Raw genomic sequence first — 17,300 nt, forward strand, 5'->3', positions numbered from 1 at the left:
TGGGGGGTGGGGTGTGGGGTACAGGGTGTGAGATACGGGGTGTGGGATATGGGGTATGGGGTGTGGGATATGGGGTGTGGGGTATGGGGGTGGGGTGTGGGGTGTGAGGTGTGGGGTGTGGGGTATGGGGTATGGGGGTACAGGGTGTGATATATGGGGTGTGGGGTGTGGGGTGTGGGATATGGGGTGTGGGGGTACAGGGTGTGAGATATGGGGTGTGGGGTGTGGGATATGGGGTGCGGGGTGTGAGAAATGGGGGGTACTGGATATGGGAATATGGGATCTGGAGAGGCTGGGTGAGGATCCAGCCAGCTCCAGCACTGGGGACAAGGACAGGGCCAGGGCCAGGGGCAGGGAGGGGACAAGGACAGGGCCAATGGCAGCGTGTCCCCGCAGGAGCGGCAGAGCATCATCCGCTACTGGCTGGAGAACCTGCGGGCCAAGCAGGGCGAGTCCCTGCACAACATCCACTTCCTGGAGGGCCAGCCCATCAGTGAGTGTGGCACCTGGTGGCACTGCCGCGGCACCTGGTGGCACCTGGTGACACTGCCATGGCACCCGGGGGCACTGCCCCTGTGGCATGCAGCTCCCACGTGCCACTGTCCCCACTGTCCCTGTGCCACCCCCACCCCCCCAGGGCCATGCGGGGTGGCAGTGGGGACCCCGGGCCGTGTCCCCGTTGTCCCTGACCCCCTGTCCCCTCACTGTCCCTGACCCCCTGTCCCCATCCCTGGGGCCCTGTGCTGGGCAGGGAGTGCAGGATCAAGGTGGGCACAGAGCTGTCCCCACTGTCCCCATTGTCCCTGTGCCACCCCAGGGCCATGCAGGGTGGCAGTGGGGTCCTGGGGGGGGCTGGCCGTGTCCCCACTGTCCCTGACCCCCTGTCCCCATCCCTGGCACCCTGTGCTGGGCAGGGAGTGTAGGATCCTGCTGGGCACAGAGCTGTCCCCACTGTCCCCACTGTCCCCTCTGTCCCCATTGTCCCTGTGCCACTCCAGGGCCATGCGGGGTGGCAGTGGGGTCCTGGGGAGGGGCGGGGCTGGCCGTGTCCCCACTGTCCCTGACCCCCTGTCCCCATCCCTGGCACCCTGTGCTGGGCAGGGAGTGCAGGATCCTGCTGGGCACAGAGCTGTCCCCTCTGTCCCTGCTGTCCCCTCTGTCCCTGTGCCACTCCAGGGCCATGCAGGGTTGCAGTGGGGTCCTGGGGTGGGGCTGGCCGTGTCCCCACTGTCCCTGACCCCCTGTCCCCATCCCTGGGGCCCTGTGCTGGGCAGGGAGTGCAGGATCAAGGTGTGCACAGAGCTGTCCCCTCTGTCCCCTCTGTCCCCTCTGTCCCCTCTGTCCCCACTGTCCCCACTGTCCCCACTGTCCCCACTGTCCCCACTGTCCCTGTGCCACTCCAGGGCCATGCAGGGTGGCAGTGGGGTCCTGGGGGGGGCTGGCCGTGTCCCCACTGTCCCTGACCCCCTGTCCCCATCCCTGGGGCCCTGTGCTGGGCAGGGAGTGCAGGATCAAGGTGGGCACAGAGCTGTCCCCTCTGTCCCCTCTGTCCCCACTGTCCCCACTGTCCCCACTGTCCCTGTGCCACCCCAGGGCCATGCAGGGTGGCAGTGGGGTCCTGGGTGGGGGGCTGGCCGTGTCCCCACTGTCCCTGACCCCCTGTCCCCATCCCTGGGGCCCTGTGCTGGGCAGGGAGTGCAGGATCAAGGTGGGCACAGAGCTGTCCCCGCTGTCCCCTCTGTCCCCGCCCCTACTCCCGCCCCCCCGGGGCCGGGCGGGGTGGCAGCGGGGTCCCCGGGCCGTGTCCCCGGTGTGGCTGACGCGGTGTCCCGGTGGCAGTCCCGGAGCTGGCCGCGCGCGGGGTGATCCAGCAGCTGTTCCCGCTGCACGAGCAGAGGATCCTCCAGCGCCTGATGAAGTCCTGGGTGCAGGCGGTGTGCGAGGCGCAGCCCCTCGGTGAGATTGGGGGGCGTTTGGGGGTCCCACCGGGATTGGGGTGAGCCCCCAGGAGGGCTTGGGGGGTCCCACAGGGGTTGGGGTGACCCCAGGAGGGTTTGGGGGGTTCCAGCTCCTTGGTGAGGCTTTAGGATACCCCACTAGGGTGTGCGAGGCGCAGCCCCTCGGTGAGGAGGGGGGTTTGGGGGTCCCGCAGGGATCGGGGTGAGCCCCCAGGAGGGTTTGTGGGGTCCCAGCCCCTCGGTGAGATTGGGGGTCCCCCCCAAGGCGGTGTGCGAGGCGCAGCCCCTCGGTGAGGAGGGGGCGTTTGGGGGTCCCGCAGGGATCGGGGTGACCCCCAGAGGGTTTGGGGGGTGAGATTGGGGGGCGTTTGGGGGTCTCACAGGGATTGGGGTGACCCCCAGAGGGTTTGTGGGGTCCCAGCCCCTCGGTGAGGAGGGGGGTTTGGGGGTCCCGCAGGGATTGGGGTGAGCCCCCAGGAGGGCTTGGGGGGTCCCGCAGGGATTGGGGTGACCCCCAGAGGGTTTGGGGGGTGAGATTGGGGGGCGTTCGGGGGTCTCACCGGGATTGGGGTGACCCCAGGAGGGCTTGGGGGGTGAGATTGGGGGGCGTTTGGGGGTCCCACCGGGATTGGGGTGACCGCCAGGAGGGTTTGGGGGGTTCCAGCTCCTTGGTGAGGCTTTAGGATACCCCACTATGGGTGTGCGAGGCGCAGCCCCTCGGTGAGGAGGGGGCGTTCGGGGGTCCCGCAGGGATTGGGGTGACCCCAGGAGGGTTTGTGGGGTCCCAGCCCCTCGGTGAGATTGGGGATCCCCCTCCAAGGTGGTGTGCGAGGCGCAGCCCCTCGGTGAGATTGGGGGGGGGTTTGGGGGTCCCACCGGGATCGGGGTGACCCCAGGAGGGTTTGGGGGGTGAGATTGGGGGGCGTTCGGGGGTCTCGCAGGGATTGGGGTGAGCCCCCAGGAGGGTTTGGGGGGTCCCAGATGGGTTTGGGGTGACCCCAGGGGGGTTTGTGGGGGTCCCAGATGGGTTTGGGGTGACCCCAGGGGGGTTTGTAGGGTCCCACCAGGATTGGGGTGACCCCCCAGAAGGGTTTGGGGGGTTCCCACAGGGATTGGGGTGACCCCAGGAGGGCTTGGGGGGTCCCAGATGGGTTTGGGGTGACCCCAGGGGGGTTTGTGGGGGTCCCAGATGGGTTTGGGGTGACCCCAGAAGGGTTTTAGGGGTCCCGTTTAGCGTGACCCCAGAAGGGTTTTGGGGTTCCATTTAGGGTCACCCCAGCAGTGTTTTAGGGGTCCCAGCCCTTTGCTGAGCTTTGAGGTGACCCCAGCGAGGTTTGTGGGCTCCCAGCCCCTCTCTGAGCTTCGGGGTGACCCCAGAAGGGTTTTAGGGGTCCCATTTGGGGTGACCCCAGTGCGGTTTTGGGGTCCCATTTGGGGTGACCCCAGTGGGGTTTTGGGCTCCCAGCCCCTCTCTGAGCTTGGGGGTGACCCCAGCAGGGCTTGTGGGGTCCCAGAGGGTTTGGGGTGACCCCAGAAGGGTTTTAGGGGTCCCATTTGGGGTGACCCCAGAAGGGTTTTGGGGTCCCGTTTAGGGTGATCATAGTGGGGGTTTAGGGGTCCCATGAGGGATTTTGGGGGTTCCATTTAGGGTGACCCCAGCGGGGTTTAGGGGTCCCAGCCCCTCTCTGAGCTTCGGGGTGACCCCAGAAGGGTTTTAGGGGTCCCATTTGGGGTGACCCCAGCGGGGTTGGTGGGCTCCCAGCCCCTCTCTGAGCTTGGGGGTGACCCCAGCGGGGTTGGTGGGGTCCCAGAGGATTTGGGGTGACCCCAGAAGGATTTTAGGGGTTCCATTTGGGGTGACCCCAGCGGGGTTGGTGGGCTCCCAGCCCCTCTCTGAGCTTGGGGGTGACCCCAGCAGGGCTTGTGGGATCCCAGAGGGTTTGGGGTGACCCCAGAAGGACTTTGAGAGTCCCATTTGGGGTGACCCCAGAAGGGTTTTGGGGTCCCGTTTAGGATGATCATAGTGGGGGTTTAGGGGTCCCATTTGGGGTGACCCCAGTGGGGTTTTGGGGTCCCAGAGGGTTTGGGGTGACCCCAGAAGGGTTTTGGGGGTCCCATTTGGGGTGACCCCAGCGGGGTTGGTGGGCTCGTGGCCCTGCTGATGTCCCCTGTGCCCCGCCCAGATGACATCTGTGACTATTTCGGGGTGAAGATTGCCATGTACTTCGCCTGGCTGGGCTTCTACACCTCGGCCATGGTGTACCCGGCCGTGTTCGGCTCCATCCTCTACACCTTCACCGACAGCGACCAGGTGGGGCCTGCGGGACACCTGGGGACACCTGGGGACACCTGGGGACACCTGGGGACACCTGGGGACACCTGGGGCCACCTGGGGCCACCTGGGGACACCTGGGAACACCCTGGGGACACCCTGGGGCCACCTGGGGACACCTGGGGACACCCTGGGGCCACCCTGGGGACACCTGGGGACACCTGGGGCCACCTGGGGACACCCTGGGGACACCTGGGGCCACCTGGGGACACCTGGGGACACCTGGGGCCACCCTGGGGACACCCCGGGGACACCCTGGGGCCACCTGGGGCCACCTGGGGACACCCCGGGGACACCCTGGGGACACCTGGGGACACCCTGGGGACACCTGGGGACACTCTGGGGACACCCTGGGGACACTCTGGGGACACCCTGGGGCCACCTGGGGACACCTGGGGGCACCTGGCGGCACCTGGGGACACCCTGGGGACACCTGGGGACACGTGGGGACACCCTGGGGACACCTGGGGACACCTGGGGCCACCTGGGGACACCCTGGGGACACCTGGGGACACCCTGGGGCCACCTGGGGACACCCTGGGGACACCTGGGGACACCCTGGGGACACCCTGGGGACACCTGGGGACACGTGGGGACACCCTGGGGACACCCTGGGAACACCCTGGGGACACCTGGGGACACCCTGGGGACACCTGGGGACACGTGGGGACACCCTGGGGACACCCTGGGGACACCTGGGGACACCTGGGGGCACGTGGGGACACCCTGGGGGCACCTGGGGACACCTGGGGACACCCTGGGGACACCCTGGGGACACCTGGGGACACCCTGGGGCCACCTGGGGACACCTGGGGCCACCTGGGGCCACCCTGGGGACACCTGGGGACACCCTGGGGACACCTGGGGGCACCCTGGGGACACCCTGGGGACACCTGGGGACACCGGGAGACACCCTGGGGACACCTGGGGGCACCTGGGGGCACCTGGGGACACCTGGGGCCACCCTGGGGACACCCTGGGGCCACCCTGGGGACACCTTGGGGCCACCCTGGGGACACCCTGGGGAGACCTGGAGACACCTGGGGACACCTGGGAACACCCTGGGGACACCCTGGGGGCACCTGGGGACACCCTGGGGCCACCTGGGGACACCTGGGGGCACCTGGGGGCACCTGGGGACACCTGGGGCCACCCTGGGGACACCCTGGGGACACCTGGGGGCACCTGGGGACACCTGGGGACACCTGGGGACACCCTGGGGACACCCTGGGGCCACCCTGGGGACACCTTGGGGCCACCCTGGGGACACCCTGGGGACACCCTGGGGCCACCCTGGGGACACTTGGGGACACCCTGGGGCCACCTGGGGACACCCTGGGGACACCCTGGGGACACCCTGGGGCCACCTGGGGCCACCTGGGGCCACCTGGGGACACCCTGGGGACACCTTGGGGACACCTGGGGGCACCTGGGGACACCTGGGGACACCTGGGGACACCTTGGGGACACCCTTGGGACACCCTGGGGACACCCTGGGGACACCTGGGAACACCCTGGGGACACCTGGGGACACCCTGGGGACACCTGGGGACACCTGGGGACACCCTGGGGACACCTGGGGCCACCCTGGGGACACCCTGGGGACACCTGGGGCCACCTGGGGACACCCTGGGGACACCTGGGGACACCTGGGGACACCCTGGGGCCACCTGGGGCCACCTGGGGACACCCTGGGGACACCTTGGGGCCACCCTGGGGACACCCTGGGGACACCCCGACCTTCCTGGGGTTTTCCATCCCCTCTTGGGGTTTCCATCCTTCTGTGAGGGTTCCCAAACTCCTTTAAGGGTTTCCATCCTTCCTTGGGGTTTTCCCTCCTTCTTTGTGGGGTTTTCCTTGTGAGGTTTTCCCTCTCTCCTTGTGGGGTTTCCCCTCTCTCCTTGTGGGGTTTTCCATCCCTTTTTGTGGGATTTTTCTTGTGGGGTTTTCCTTTCTTCCTTGTGAGGTTTCCCCTCTCTCCTTGTGGGGTTTTCCTTGTGGGGTTTCCCCTCCCTCCTTGTGGGGTTTTCCCTCCCTCCTTGTGGGGTTTCCCCTCCCTCCTTGTGGGGTTTCCCCTCCCTCCTTGTGGGGTTTCCCCTCCCTCCTTGTGGGGTTTTCCCTCTCTCCTTGCGGGCTTTCCCCCCTCCCCTGAGGATTCCCTCCTCTCCCTCCCCCTTTCCCCTCAATCCCCTCCCCACCCACTCCCTCGGGGCTGGGGGCACTCCCACCCCCCCGGGGCTGCTCTGGGGGGGCTGTGGGGGCGGGGAGGGGACCAACCCCGCTGCAGTTGGTGCCGTCTGTCCCCCAGACCAGCCAGGACATCTCCTGCGTGGTCTTTGCCATCTTCAACGTCATCTGGGCCACGCTCTTCCTGGAGGAGTGGAAGCGCCGCGGCGCCGAGTTCGCCTACAAGTGGGGGACGCTGGACACGCCCGCCGAGTCCCTGGAGGAGCCCCGGCCCCAGTTCCGGGTCAGACGGGGGTCCTGTCCCTTCTGGGGGTCCCATCCCTTGGGGTCCTGTCCTTTCTGGGGGTCCCATCCCTTCTGGGGGGTCCCATCCCCTGGGAAAGGTCCCATCTCTTTTGGGGATCCCATTCCTTGGGGTCTCCTCTCCTCTGGGGGTCCCATTCCTGAGGGTCCCATTCCTTGGGGTCTCCTCCCCTCTGGGGGTCCCATTCCTGAGGGTCCCATCCCTTGGGGTCTCCTCCCCTCTGGGGGTCCCATTCCTGAGGGTCCCATCCCTTCTGGGAGGGCCCATCCCCTGGGAAAGGTCCCATCTCTTTTGGGGATTCCATCCCTTGGGGTCCCATCCCTTGGGGTCCTGTCCCTTCTGAAGGGGGTCCCATCCCTTGGGAGGGGCCCCATCCCCTGGGAAAGGTCCCATCTCTTTTGGGGGTCCCATTCCCCCATTCCTTGGGGTCTCCTCTCCTCTGGGGGTCCCATTCCTGAGGGTCCCATCCCTTCTGGGAGGGCCCCATCCCCTGGGAAAGGTCCCATCTCTTCTGGGGGTCCCATTCCTTGGGATCTCCTCCCTTCTGGGGGTCCCATTCCTTGAGAGGGGCCCCTTCCCCTAGGAAATGTCCCGTCCCTTTTGGGGGTCCCATTCCTTGGGGGTCCCCTCCCTTCTGGGGGTCCCATTCCTTGGGGGTCCCCTCCCTTCTGGGGGTCCCATTCCTTGGGGGTCCCCTCCCTTCTGGGGGTCCCATCCCTTGGGAGTGGCCCCATCCCCTGGGAAAGATCCCGTCCCTTCTGGGGATCCCACTCCTTGGGGGATCCCGTTCCTTCAGGAAGATCTTATTATGTCCCTGTCCCTGTCCCTGTCCCTGTCCCTGTCCCATCCCTGTCCCTGTCCCTGTCCCTGTCCCTGTCCCATCCCTGTCCCTGTGGGTCCCTGTCCGTGACCCTGTCCCTGTCCCTGTCCCCGTGGCTCCCTGTCCCCATCCCCGTTCCTGTGTGCCACGGGCCGTGGGTCCCTGTCCCTGTCCCTGTCCCTGTCCCTGTCCCTGTGGGTCGCTGTCCCTGTCCCCATCCCCGTCCCCATGGCTCCCTGTCCCTGTCCCCGTCCCTGTGGGTCCCTGTCCCTGCCCCTGTGGGTCCCCGTCCCTGTCCCCGTGTGCCATGGGCTCTGGGTCCCTGTCCCTGTCCCTGTCTCCATCCCTGTCCCTGTGGGTCCCTGTCCCTGTCCCTGTCCCTGTCCCCGTCCCCGACCCATGGTTCCCTGTCCCAATCCCTGTCCCCGTCCCTGTTCCCGTCCCTGTCCCTGTCCCTGTCCCTTTCCCCATGGCTCCCCGTCACTGTCCCCATGGCTCCCTGTCCCTGTGGGTCCCCGTCCCTGTCCCTGTCCCCATGGCTCCATGTCCCTGTCCCTGTCCCCATGGCTCCCTGTCCCTGTCCCCATGGCTCCCTGTCCTGGTCCCGGTCCCGGTGTGCCACGGGCCGTGGGTCCCTGTCCCGGTCCCCGTCCCTGTCCCCATGGCTCCCTGTCCCTGTCCCTGTCCCTGTCCCTGTCCCCATGGCTCCCTGTCCCTGTCCCCGTCCCTGTCCCTGTCCCCGTCCCCGCCCCGTCCCGGTCCCGGTGTGCCCCGGGCCGTGCCCGCAGGGCACCAAGCGGATCAGCCCGGTGACCAGCGCTGAGGAGTTCCATTACCCGCCCTGGAAGCGCCTCCTGTTCCAGAGCCTGGTCAGCCTGCCCGTGTGCCTGGCCTGCCTCGCCATCGTCTTCCTCCTCATGCTCGGCTGCTTCCAGCTGCAGGTGTGCCCCGCCCTGGGGACAGCGACAGGGACACCGCCCCGGGGACAGTGACACTGCGCTGGGGACAGTGACAGCAACACCGCCCTGGGGACAGGGGCACTGCTCTGGGGACAGGGACAGCAACACCGCCCCGGGGACAGTGACACTGCACTGGGGACAGCGACACCGCCCTGGGGACAGTGACAGTGACACTGCGCTGGGGACAGTGACAGCGACACCGCCCTGGGGACAGCGACAGGGACACCGCCCCGGGGACAGTGACAGCGACAGCGACACCGCCCTGGGGACAGGGACAGTGACACTGCGCTGGGGACAGTGACACTGTGCTGGGGACAGTGACACCACCCCGGGGACAGTGACACTGCTCTGGGGACAGGGACACTGCTCTGGGGACAGGGACAGCAACACTGCGCTGGGGACAGTGACAGTGGGACCACTCTGGGGACAGTGACACTGCTCTGGGGACAGTGACAGTGGGACCACTCTGGGGACAGTGACACTGCTCTGGGGACAGTGACACCGCCCTGGGGACAGCGACAGCGGCACCGCCCTGGGGACAGTGACACTGCTCTGGGGACAGTGACACTGCTCTGGGGACAGTGACAGTGGCCCCGCCCTGGGGACAATGACAGTGGGACTGCATTGGGGACAGTGACAGTGGGACTGCATTGGGGACAGTGACACTGCTGGTGCTGCTCCTGATCCTGACTCTGATTGTCTCCCTGTCCCCTGTCACTGTTCCTGTCCTTGTCCCATCCCTGTCCCTGTCCCTGTCCCTGTCCCTGTCCCTGCTGTCCCTGTCCCTATCCCTGTCCCTGTCCCCTGTCCCTGTCCCCTGTCCCTGTCCCTGCTGTCCCTGTCCCTATCCCTGTCCCTGCTGTCCCTGTCCCCATCCCTGTCCCTGCTGTCCCTGTCCCTATCCCTGTCCCTGCTGTCCCTGTCCCTGTCCCTGTCCCTGTCCCTGTCCCCTCAGGAGTTGGTGCTCAGTGTCCAGGAGCTGCCGCGCGTCCTTCGCTTCCTGCCCAAAATCATCCTGGCCGTCATTGTCACCGCCTGTGACGAGCTCTACAAGAAAGTGGCCTTGTGGCTCAATGACATGGGTGCGCTGGGGACCCTGCGGTGGCCCTGGGGTGGCCCTGGGGTGGCCCTGGGGTGGCCCTGACCCCCCCTGTGCCCTGCAGAGAATTACCGGCTGCAGAGCGCCTACGAGAAACACCTCATCATCAAAATGGTCCTGGTGAGGGGACACGGGGACACTGGGGACACGGGGGACACTGGGGACATGTGGAGAGACTGGGACACGGGGACACGGGGGACATGTGGAGAGACTGGGACACGGGGACATGGGTGACAATGGGACACTGGGAACATGGGGGGACATGGGGGACACAGGGACATGGGGGACACGGGGACACGGGGACACGGGGGACATGGGGACACTGGGGACATGTGGGGAGACTGGGACACGGGGGACACTGGGGGGAGACTGAGACATGGGGATATGGGGGACAAGGGGGGACATGGGGGACACTGAGGACATGTGGAGAGACTGGGACATGGGGACATGGGGGACAATGGGACACTGGGAACATGGGGGGACATAGGGACATGGGGGACAATGGGACACCGGGGACATGGGTGAAGACTGGGGACATGGGGACACTGGGGGACACTGAGACACAGGGGGACATGGGGGACACAGGGAGACTAGGGGACATGGGGGACACTGAGACACAGGGGGACATGGGGACATGGGGACACAGGAGACACGGGGGGACTGCGGGACACAGGGGACACTGAGACACAGGAGCACTGTGGGACACAGGGGACATGGGGACACTGGGGGACTGGAGGGGGCCAGGGTCAGGGACACGGGGGACTGGGAGGGACTGGAGAGGTCCTGGCAGCTCTTGCTGAGGGGACAGAGGGGACCAGAGGGGTCCCAGTGGCTCTTGGTGAGGGACAGAGGGGACAGAAAGGGACAGAGGGGACCGGAGGGGTCCTGGCAGCTGCAGAGGTGACAGATGGGGCTGGAGATGTCACAGAGGGGACACGGAGGGAAGCAGAAGGTCTCAGCCAGCGCTGAGGGGACACCGAGGTGACCGAGGTGCCACCCCCTGTCACCGCCAGTTCCAGTTCGTCAATTCCTACCTGAGCCTTTTCTACATCGGGTTCTACCTCAAGGACATGGAGCGCCTCAAGGAGGTGAGGGGACCCTGCCAGGATGTCCCCAAGGTGTCCCCAACACCCCTCCACCCCCCTCCGCCACCACCACATCCCTCCGGCTGTCCCCGCCCGTGTCCCCGCCCAGCGCGGCTCACGGCGCGTCTCTGTGTCCCTGTGTGCTCGTGGTGTCGCCGTGTTGTCCCTTTGGTGTCCCTTCCGCAGCTCCTGCTCATCCTGTCCCTGTCGCAGAGCCTCGCGCGGCAGCTCCGGGAGGCTCTGCTCCCCTCCATCCTCCTCCACCTCCACCTGTCCCTCATCTTCCTCAGGCGCCTCCTGCGCTTTTGCTGGACCCTGGGAGTATCCAAAGTAGGAGCGCGGGGACACCCAGGGGACACCCAGGGGACACAGGTGTCCCCAACCTGCCCAGGGTGGCGCCGCCCCATGGGGGTGTCAGCGATGGGCGGGGGTCACAGCAGAGGGGACACTGGGGGGGTGGGGGTGACAGGGAGGGGCGGGGACACCGGGGGGACAGCGGAGAGGAGCAGGGACAGCACGAGGACACCACAAAGGGGAGCAGGGACATTGTGGGGACATCAGGGAGGAGCAGGACAGCATGAGGACACCACAGAGGGGAGCGGGGACATTGTGGGGACATCAGGGACACTACAAGTGGAGCAGGGACACCACGATGGGAGCAGGGACACTGTGGGGACATCAGGGAGGAGCAGGGACACCACGAGGGGAGCAGGGACACTGTGGGGACATCAGGGAGGAGCAGGGACACCACGATGGGAGAAGGGACACTGTGGGGACATCAGGAGCAGGGACACCACGAGGGGAGCAGGGACACTGTGGGGACATCAGGGAGGAGCAGGGACACCACAAGGGGAGCAGGGACACTGAAGGGACATCAGGGAGGAGCAGGGACAGCATGAGGGGAGCAGGGACACTGTGGGGACATCAGGGAGGAGCAGGGACAGCATGAGGGGAGCAGGGACACTGTGGGGACATCAGGGAGGAGCAGGACAGCATGAGGACACTGTGGGGACATCAGGGAGGAGCAGGGACAGCATGAGGGGAGCAGGGACACTGTGGGGACATCAGGGAGGAGCAGGGACAGCATGAGGGGAGCAGGGACACTGTGGGGACATCAGGGAGGAGCAGGGACAGCATGAGGGGAGCAGGGACACTGTGGGGACATCAGGGAGGAGCAGGACAGCATGAGGACACTGTGGGGACATCAGGGAGGAGCAGGACAGCATGAGGACACTGTGGGGACATCAGGGAGGAGCAGGGACACCACAGGAGCACCAAGACCCGCGCGGGGCCAGGCCACGGGGACATTCCCCGGCGATTGGCCGGTGGGGGCGGGGTGGTGACACCGTGTCGCCCGTGTCCCCGCAGATGCTGGCCACGCTGCTGATCACGCGGCAGTTCCTGCAGAACGTGCGGGAGGTGTCGCAGCCCCACCTGTACCGGCGGCTCCGCCGCGGCGACCTCGGCGTGCGGAGCCTGCGGGAGCTCGGGCGCGCCCTGCTCCGCCTGCTCGGCCCGCGGCCGAGCCCGCCCGCCGCCGCCGAGGGGCAGAGGGGCGAGAAGAAATGCCTGAACGGGGGCTGCGGGGTGCCCGAGGAGGAGGAGGAGGAGGAGGAGGAAGAGCGGCGCGGCTCGGACTCGGAGGAGGAGAGCGCGCTGGACTGCGGGCTGAAGCTGAAGAAGGTGAGCTTCATCGAGCGCGCCGAGCGCCGCGCCGAGCCCGGCGGGCCCGAGGACGAGCCCTTCCTGGAGGAGGGCAGCCCCACCATGGTGGAGAAGGGCATGGACCCCGCGGCCGTGTTCGAGCTCTGCGAGGATGAGGAGGAGGCCGAAGCGCAGCCCGGCAGCCCCGGCAGGACGGCGGAGCCGGCGAGGAGGAGGAGGAGGGAGGAGGAGGAGGGCGAGGAGGAAGGGAGGAAGCGCAACCGCGCCTCGTGGATTGACCCCCCCGAGGAGGATTACTCCACGCAGCTGACCCAGGCCGAGGTGGAGAGCTGCATGAAGAAGTACGAGGTGGGTGGCATTTGTCCCCTTTGTCCCCTGGTCCCTGGACCTGCTGGGTTCCCCCAGGTGTCCCATGGGCTCCCTGAGGTGTCCCGGTGGCCACCAAGATCCCCGAGGTGTCCCCAGGGCTCCCTGGGGTGTCCCTGTGTCTGGTGGCTTCCCAAAGTGTCCCTGCACCTGGTGGCCTTCCCAAGGTGTCCCCATGGCCATCATGATCCCCGAGGTGTCCCCAGGGCTCCCTGAGGTGTCCCCATGTCTGGTGGCCTCCCAAAGTGTCCCTTCCCGAGATGTCCCCATGGCCATCAGGATTCCCGAGGTGTCCCCAGGGCTCCCTGAGGTGTCCCCATGTCTGGTGGCCTCCCAAAGTGTCCCTTCCCAAGATGTCCCTGTGGCCATCAGGATCCCCGAGGTGTCCCCAGGGCTCCCCAAGGTGTCCCCATGGCCATCAGGATCCCCGAGGTGTCCCCAGGGCTCCCTGAGGTGTCCCCGTGTCTGGTGGCCTCCCAAAGTGTCCCTTCCCAAGGTGTCCCCATGGCCATCATGATCCCCGAGGTGTCCCCAGGGGCTCCCTGAGGTGTCCCCATGTCTGGTGGCCTCCCAAAGTGTACCTTCCCAAGGTGTCCCTGTGGTCAGCAGGACTCGAGATGTCCCATGGGCTCCCTGAGGTGTCCCTGTGTCTGGTGGCGTCCCAAAGTGTCACTTCCCAAGGTGTCCCCTTGGCCATCAGGATCCCCAAGGTGTCCCCAGGCCTTGTGGCCTTCCTGTGGTGTCCCTGTGGCCAACAGGATCCCTGAGGTGTCCCCAGGGCTTGTGGCCTTCCCAAAGTGTCCCCGTGGCCATCACGATCCCCAAGATGTCCCCAGGGCTCCCTGAGGTGTCCCTGTGTCTGGTGGCCTCCCAAAGTGTCCCTTCCCAAGATGTCCCCATGGCCATCATGATCCCCGAGGTGTCCCCAGGGCTCCCTGAGGTGTCCCTGTGTCTGGTGGCCTCCCAAAGTGTCCCTTCCCAAGATGTCCCCATGGCCATCAGGATCCCCGAGGTGTCCCCAGGGCTCCCCGAGGTGTCCCCATGTCTGGTGGCCTCCCAAAGTGTCCCTTCCCGAGCTGTCCCATCAGGAGCCACCCGGGAAGCGCCGGTGACGCGGCGGTGTCCCCGCTGTCCCCTCAGGACACCTTCCAGGACTACCAGGAGATGTTCATCCAGTTTGGCTACGTGGTGCTCTTCTCCTCGGCCTTCCCGCTGGCGGCCGCCTGCGCGCTGCTCAACAACGTCCTGGAGATCCGCAGCGACGCCTTCAAACTCTGCAGCGGCCTGCAGCGACCCTTCGGGCAGCGCGTGGCCAGCATCGGCCACTGGCAGGTGGGACACGCATGGGGACACGGGGACAGCATCGGCCACTGGCAGGTGGGACATGGGGACATGGGGACAGCATCGGCCACTGGCAGGTGGGACATGGGGACAGAGGGGACATGGGGACAGCATCGGCCACTGGCAGGTGGGACATGCATGGGGACATGGGGGCAGCATCGGCCACTGGCAGGTGGGACATGGGGACAGAGGGGACACTGGCAGGTGGGACATGCATGGGGACATGGGGACAGCATCGGCCACTGGCAGGTGGGACATGCATGGGGACATGGGGACATGGGGACAGCATCGGCCACTGGCAGGTGGGACATGCATGGGGACATGGGGACAGCATCGGCCACTGGCAGGTGGGACATGGGGACAGCGGGGACACTGGCAGGTGGGACATGGGACACAGGGACACGGGGACAGAGGGGACATGGGAACAGAGGGGGTGCCCATTAACCAGCACACTAATTACCCAATTAACCCCTAATTAATGCCCTGATTGTGTGTGCAGAAGGTGATGGAGGCCATGGGCGTGCTGGCCATCGTGGTGAACTGTTACCTGATCACACAGGGTGATCCCCATTAACCAGACACTAATTACCCAATTAACCCCTAATTAATGCCCTGACTGCATCCTGCAGAAGGTGATGGAGGCCATGGGCGTGCTGGCCATCGTGGTGAACTGTTACCTGATCACACAGGGTGATCCCCATTAACCAGACACTAATTAACTAATTAACTAATTACCCAATTAACCCCTAATTAATGCCCTGATTGTGTGTGCAGAAGGTGATGGAGGCCATGGGCGTGCTGGCCATCGTGGTGAACTGTTACCTGATCGCACAGGGTGATCCCCATTAACCAGACACTAATTACCCAATTAACTAATTGCCCAATTAACCCCTAATTAATGCCCTGATTGCATCCTGCAGAAGGTGATGGAGGCCATGGGCGTGCTGGCCATCGTGGTGAACTGTTACCTGATCACACAGGGTGATCCCCATTAACCAGACACTAATTAACTAATTAACCCCTAATTAATGCCCTGACTGCATCCTGCAGAAGGTGATGGAGGCCATGGGCGTGCTGGCCATCGTGGTGAACTGTTACCTGATCGCGCAGTGCGGGCAGCTGCAGCGCCTCTTCCCGGGGCTCAGCCCCCAGGCCGCCATCGTCTGCGTCGTGGTGCTCGAGGTGCCGGGCCAGAGGGCGTGGGGTCACCCGGGGTCACCCCAGTGGGGCTTGGGGTCACCCCAGTGGGGCTTGGGGTCACCCCGATGGGGTTTGGGGTCCCCCCGGGGTCACCCCACTGGGGCTTGGAGTCACCCTGGGGTCACCCTGATGGGGCTTGGGGTCACCCTGCTGGGGGCTGGGGTCACCCCAGTGGGGCTTGGGGTCACCCCAATGGAGTTTGGGGTTACCCTGCTGGGGTTTGGGGTCCCCCCAGGGTCACCCCGCTGGGGTTTGGGGTGCCCAGGTTGGGTCATGGATGGGGGGGGTGATGATGGCTGTGAGTGGGAGAGGCCGGGGGAGTTCTGGGTTGGATGGGCCAGAAACCCCTGGGAACCCAAACCCCTGGGAACCCCAACCCCTGGGAACCCCAACCCCTGGGAACCCAAACCCCTGGGAACCCAAACCCCTGGGAACCCAAACCCCTGGATACTCACAGTTTTTGGTACTCAAATCCCTGGGTACTCACACCCCTGGATACTCACACCCCTGGGTACTCACAGTTCTGGGTACCCAAACCCCTGGGTACTCACAGCCCCAGACAATTAATTAATTAATTCCCTGGACCAGAGTTTGAGATGGAAATTCCAGAGTTTGAGATGGAAATTCCAGATTTTGGGGTGGAAATGCCGGATTTTGGGGTGGAAGGGGCAGATTTTGGGGTGGAAATGCCGGATTTTGGGGTGGAAGGGGCAGATTTTGGGGCAGAAGGACGGGATTTTGGGGTGGAAATGCCGGATTTTGGGGTGGAAATGCCGGATTTTGGGGCGGAAGGGGCAGACTTTGGGGCGGAAGGACGGGATTTCGGGAATGCCGGGGATGCTGAGGCGTGTCCCCGTGTCCCTTGTGTGTCCCCAGCACTTCGCCCTGCTCCTCAAGTACGTGATCCAGGTGGCCATTCCCGACATCCCCGCCTGGGTGGCCGAGGAGATGGCCAAGCTGGAGTACCAGCGCCGCGAGGCCTTCAAGGTGGGTCCTGCCGGGGTGGCGTCCCCAGGGTGTCCCCAAGGTGTCCCCAAGGTGTCCCCAGGATCACTGGGCTCCCCAAGGTGTCCCCATGGCCAGTGGCCTCCCCGAAGTGTCTCTGGACCCGGTGACCTCCCCGAGGTGTCCCCATTCCCACTGACCCTCCTGGGTTGTCCCCATGCCTGGTGTCCCCCTTGATGTCCCCATGCCCTGTGTCCCCTCTAGGTCCCCCTGGCTGTGCCCCATGCCTGGTGTCCCCTCGATGTCCCCTGTCTCTGTCCCCTCAATGTTGCCTGGCCATGCCCCATGCCCGGTGTCCCCTCGATGTCCCCTGTCTCTGTCCCCTCAATGTCACCCGGCCATGCCCCATGCCTGATGTCCCCTTGCTGTCCCGGTGTCCCCTCGATGTCCCCTGTCTCTGTCCCCTCGATGTCCCCTGTCTCTGTCCCCTCGATGTCACCCAGCCATGCCCCATGCCCGGTGTCCCCTCCATGTCCCGGTGTCCCCTCCAAGTCCCCCAGCCATGCCCCACACCCAGTGTCCCCTCATTGTCCCGGTGTCCCCTCCATGTCCCGGTGTCCCCTCCAAGTCCCCCAGCCATGCCCCATACCCAGTGTCCCCTCATTGTCCCGGTGTCCCCTCAATGTCCCGGTGTCCCCTCCATGTCCCCCAGCCATGCCCCACACCCCGTGTCCCCTCAATGTCCTGGCGTCCCCTGGCCGTGCCCCACGCCCGGTGTCCCCTTGATGTCCCCATCGCTGTCCCCTCAATGTCCCGGTGTCCCCTCCAAGTCCCCCAGCCATGCCCCATGCCCAATGTCCCCTCATTGTCCCGGTGTCCCCTCCATGTCCCAGTGTCCCCTCCATGTCTCAGTGTCCCCTCCAAGTCCCCCAGCCATGCCCAACACCCAGTGTCCCCTCCATACCCCCTGGCCATGCCCCACGCCCGGTGTCCCCTCAATGTCCTGGCGTCCCCTGGCCGTGCCCCACGCCCGGTGTCC

At 65.9% G+C, this 17,300-nt stretch overlaps 1 protein-coding gene across 4 annotated transcripts in view; it reads left to right on the plus strand.

The window, feature by feature from the left end:
- The window catches only part of ANO8 (anoctamin 8), a 29,421-nt gene that overhangs the window by 8,122 nt on the left and 3,999 nt on the right, over window positions 1-17,300 (plus strand). For 2 of the 4 annotated variants that reach the window (XM_059869718.1, XM_059869720.1), the window contains exons 5-17: window positions 397-493; window positions 1,840-1,956; window positions 4,142-4,269; window positions 6,599-6,760; window positions 8,390-8,542; window positions 9,516-9,642; window positions 9,724-9,779; window positions 10,673-10,747; window positions 10,931-11,074; window positions 12,113-12,757; window positions 13,916-14,107; window positions 15,167-15,298; window positions 16,193-16,303. In XM_059869718.1, the coding sequence (XP_059725701.1) occupies window positions 397-493; window positions 1,840-1,956; window positions 4,142-4,269; window positions 6,599-6,760; window positions 8,390-8,542; window positions 9,516-9,642; window positions 9,724-9,779; window positions 10,673-10,747; window positions 10,931-11,074; window positions 12,113-12,757; window positions 13,916-14,107; window positions 15,167-15,298; window positions 16,193-16,303 (2,139 nt within the window). The remainder of the gene's footprint in view (window positions 1-396; window positions 494-1,839; window positions 1,957-4,141; window positions 4,270-6,598; window positions 6,761-8,389; window positions 8,543-9,515; window positions 9,643-9,723; window positions 9,780-10,672; window positions 10,748-10,930; window positions 11,075-12,112; window positions 12,758-13,915; window positions 14,108-15,166; window positions 15,299-16,192; window positions 16,304-17,300) is intronic. The other 2 variants (XM_059869719.1, XM_059869721.1) reach the window with 2 other exon arrangements.

Source organism: Haemorhous mexicanus, chromosome 29 (assembly GCF_027477595.1).
Source record: "Haemorhous mexicanus isolate bHaeMex1 chromosome 29, bHaeMex1.pri, whole genome shotgun sequence".
Taxonomy (NCBI): Eukaryota; Metazoa; Chordata; class Aves; order Passeriformes; family Fringillidae; genus Haemorhous; species Haemorhous mexicanus.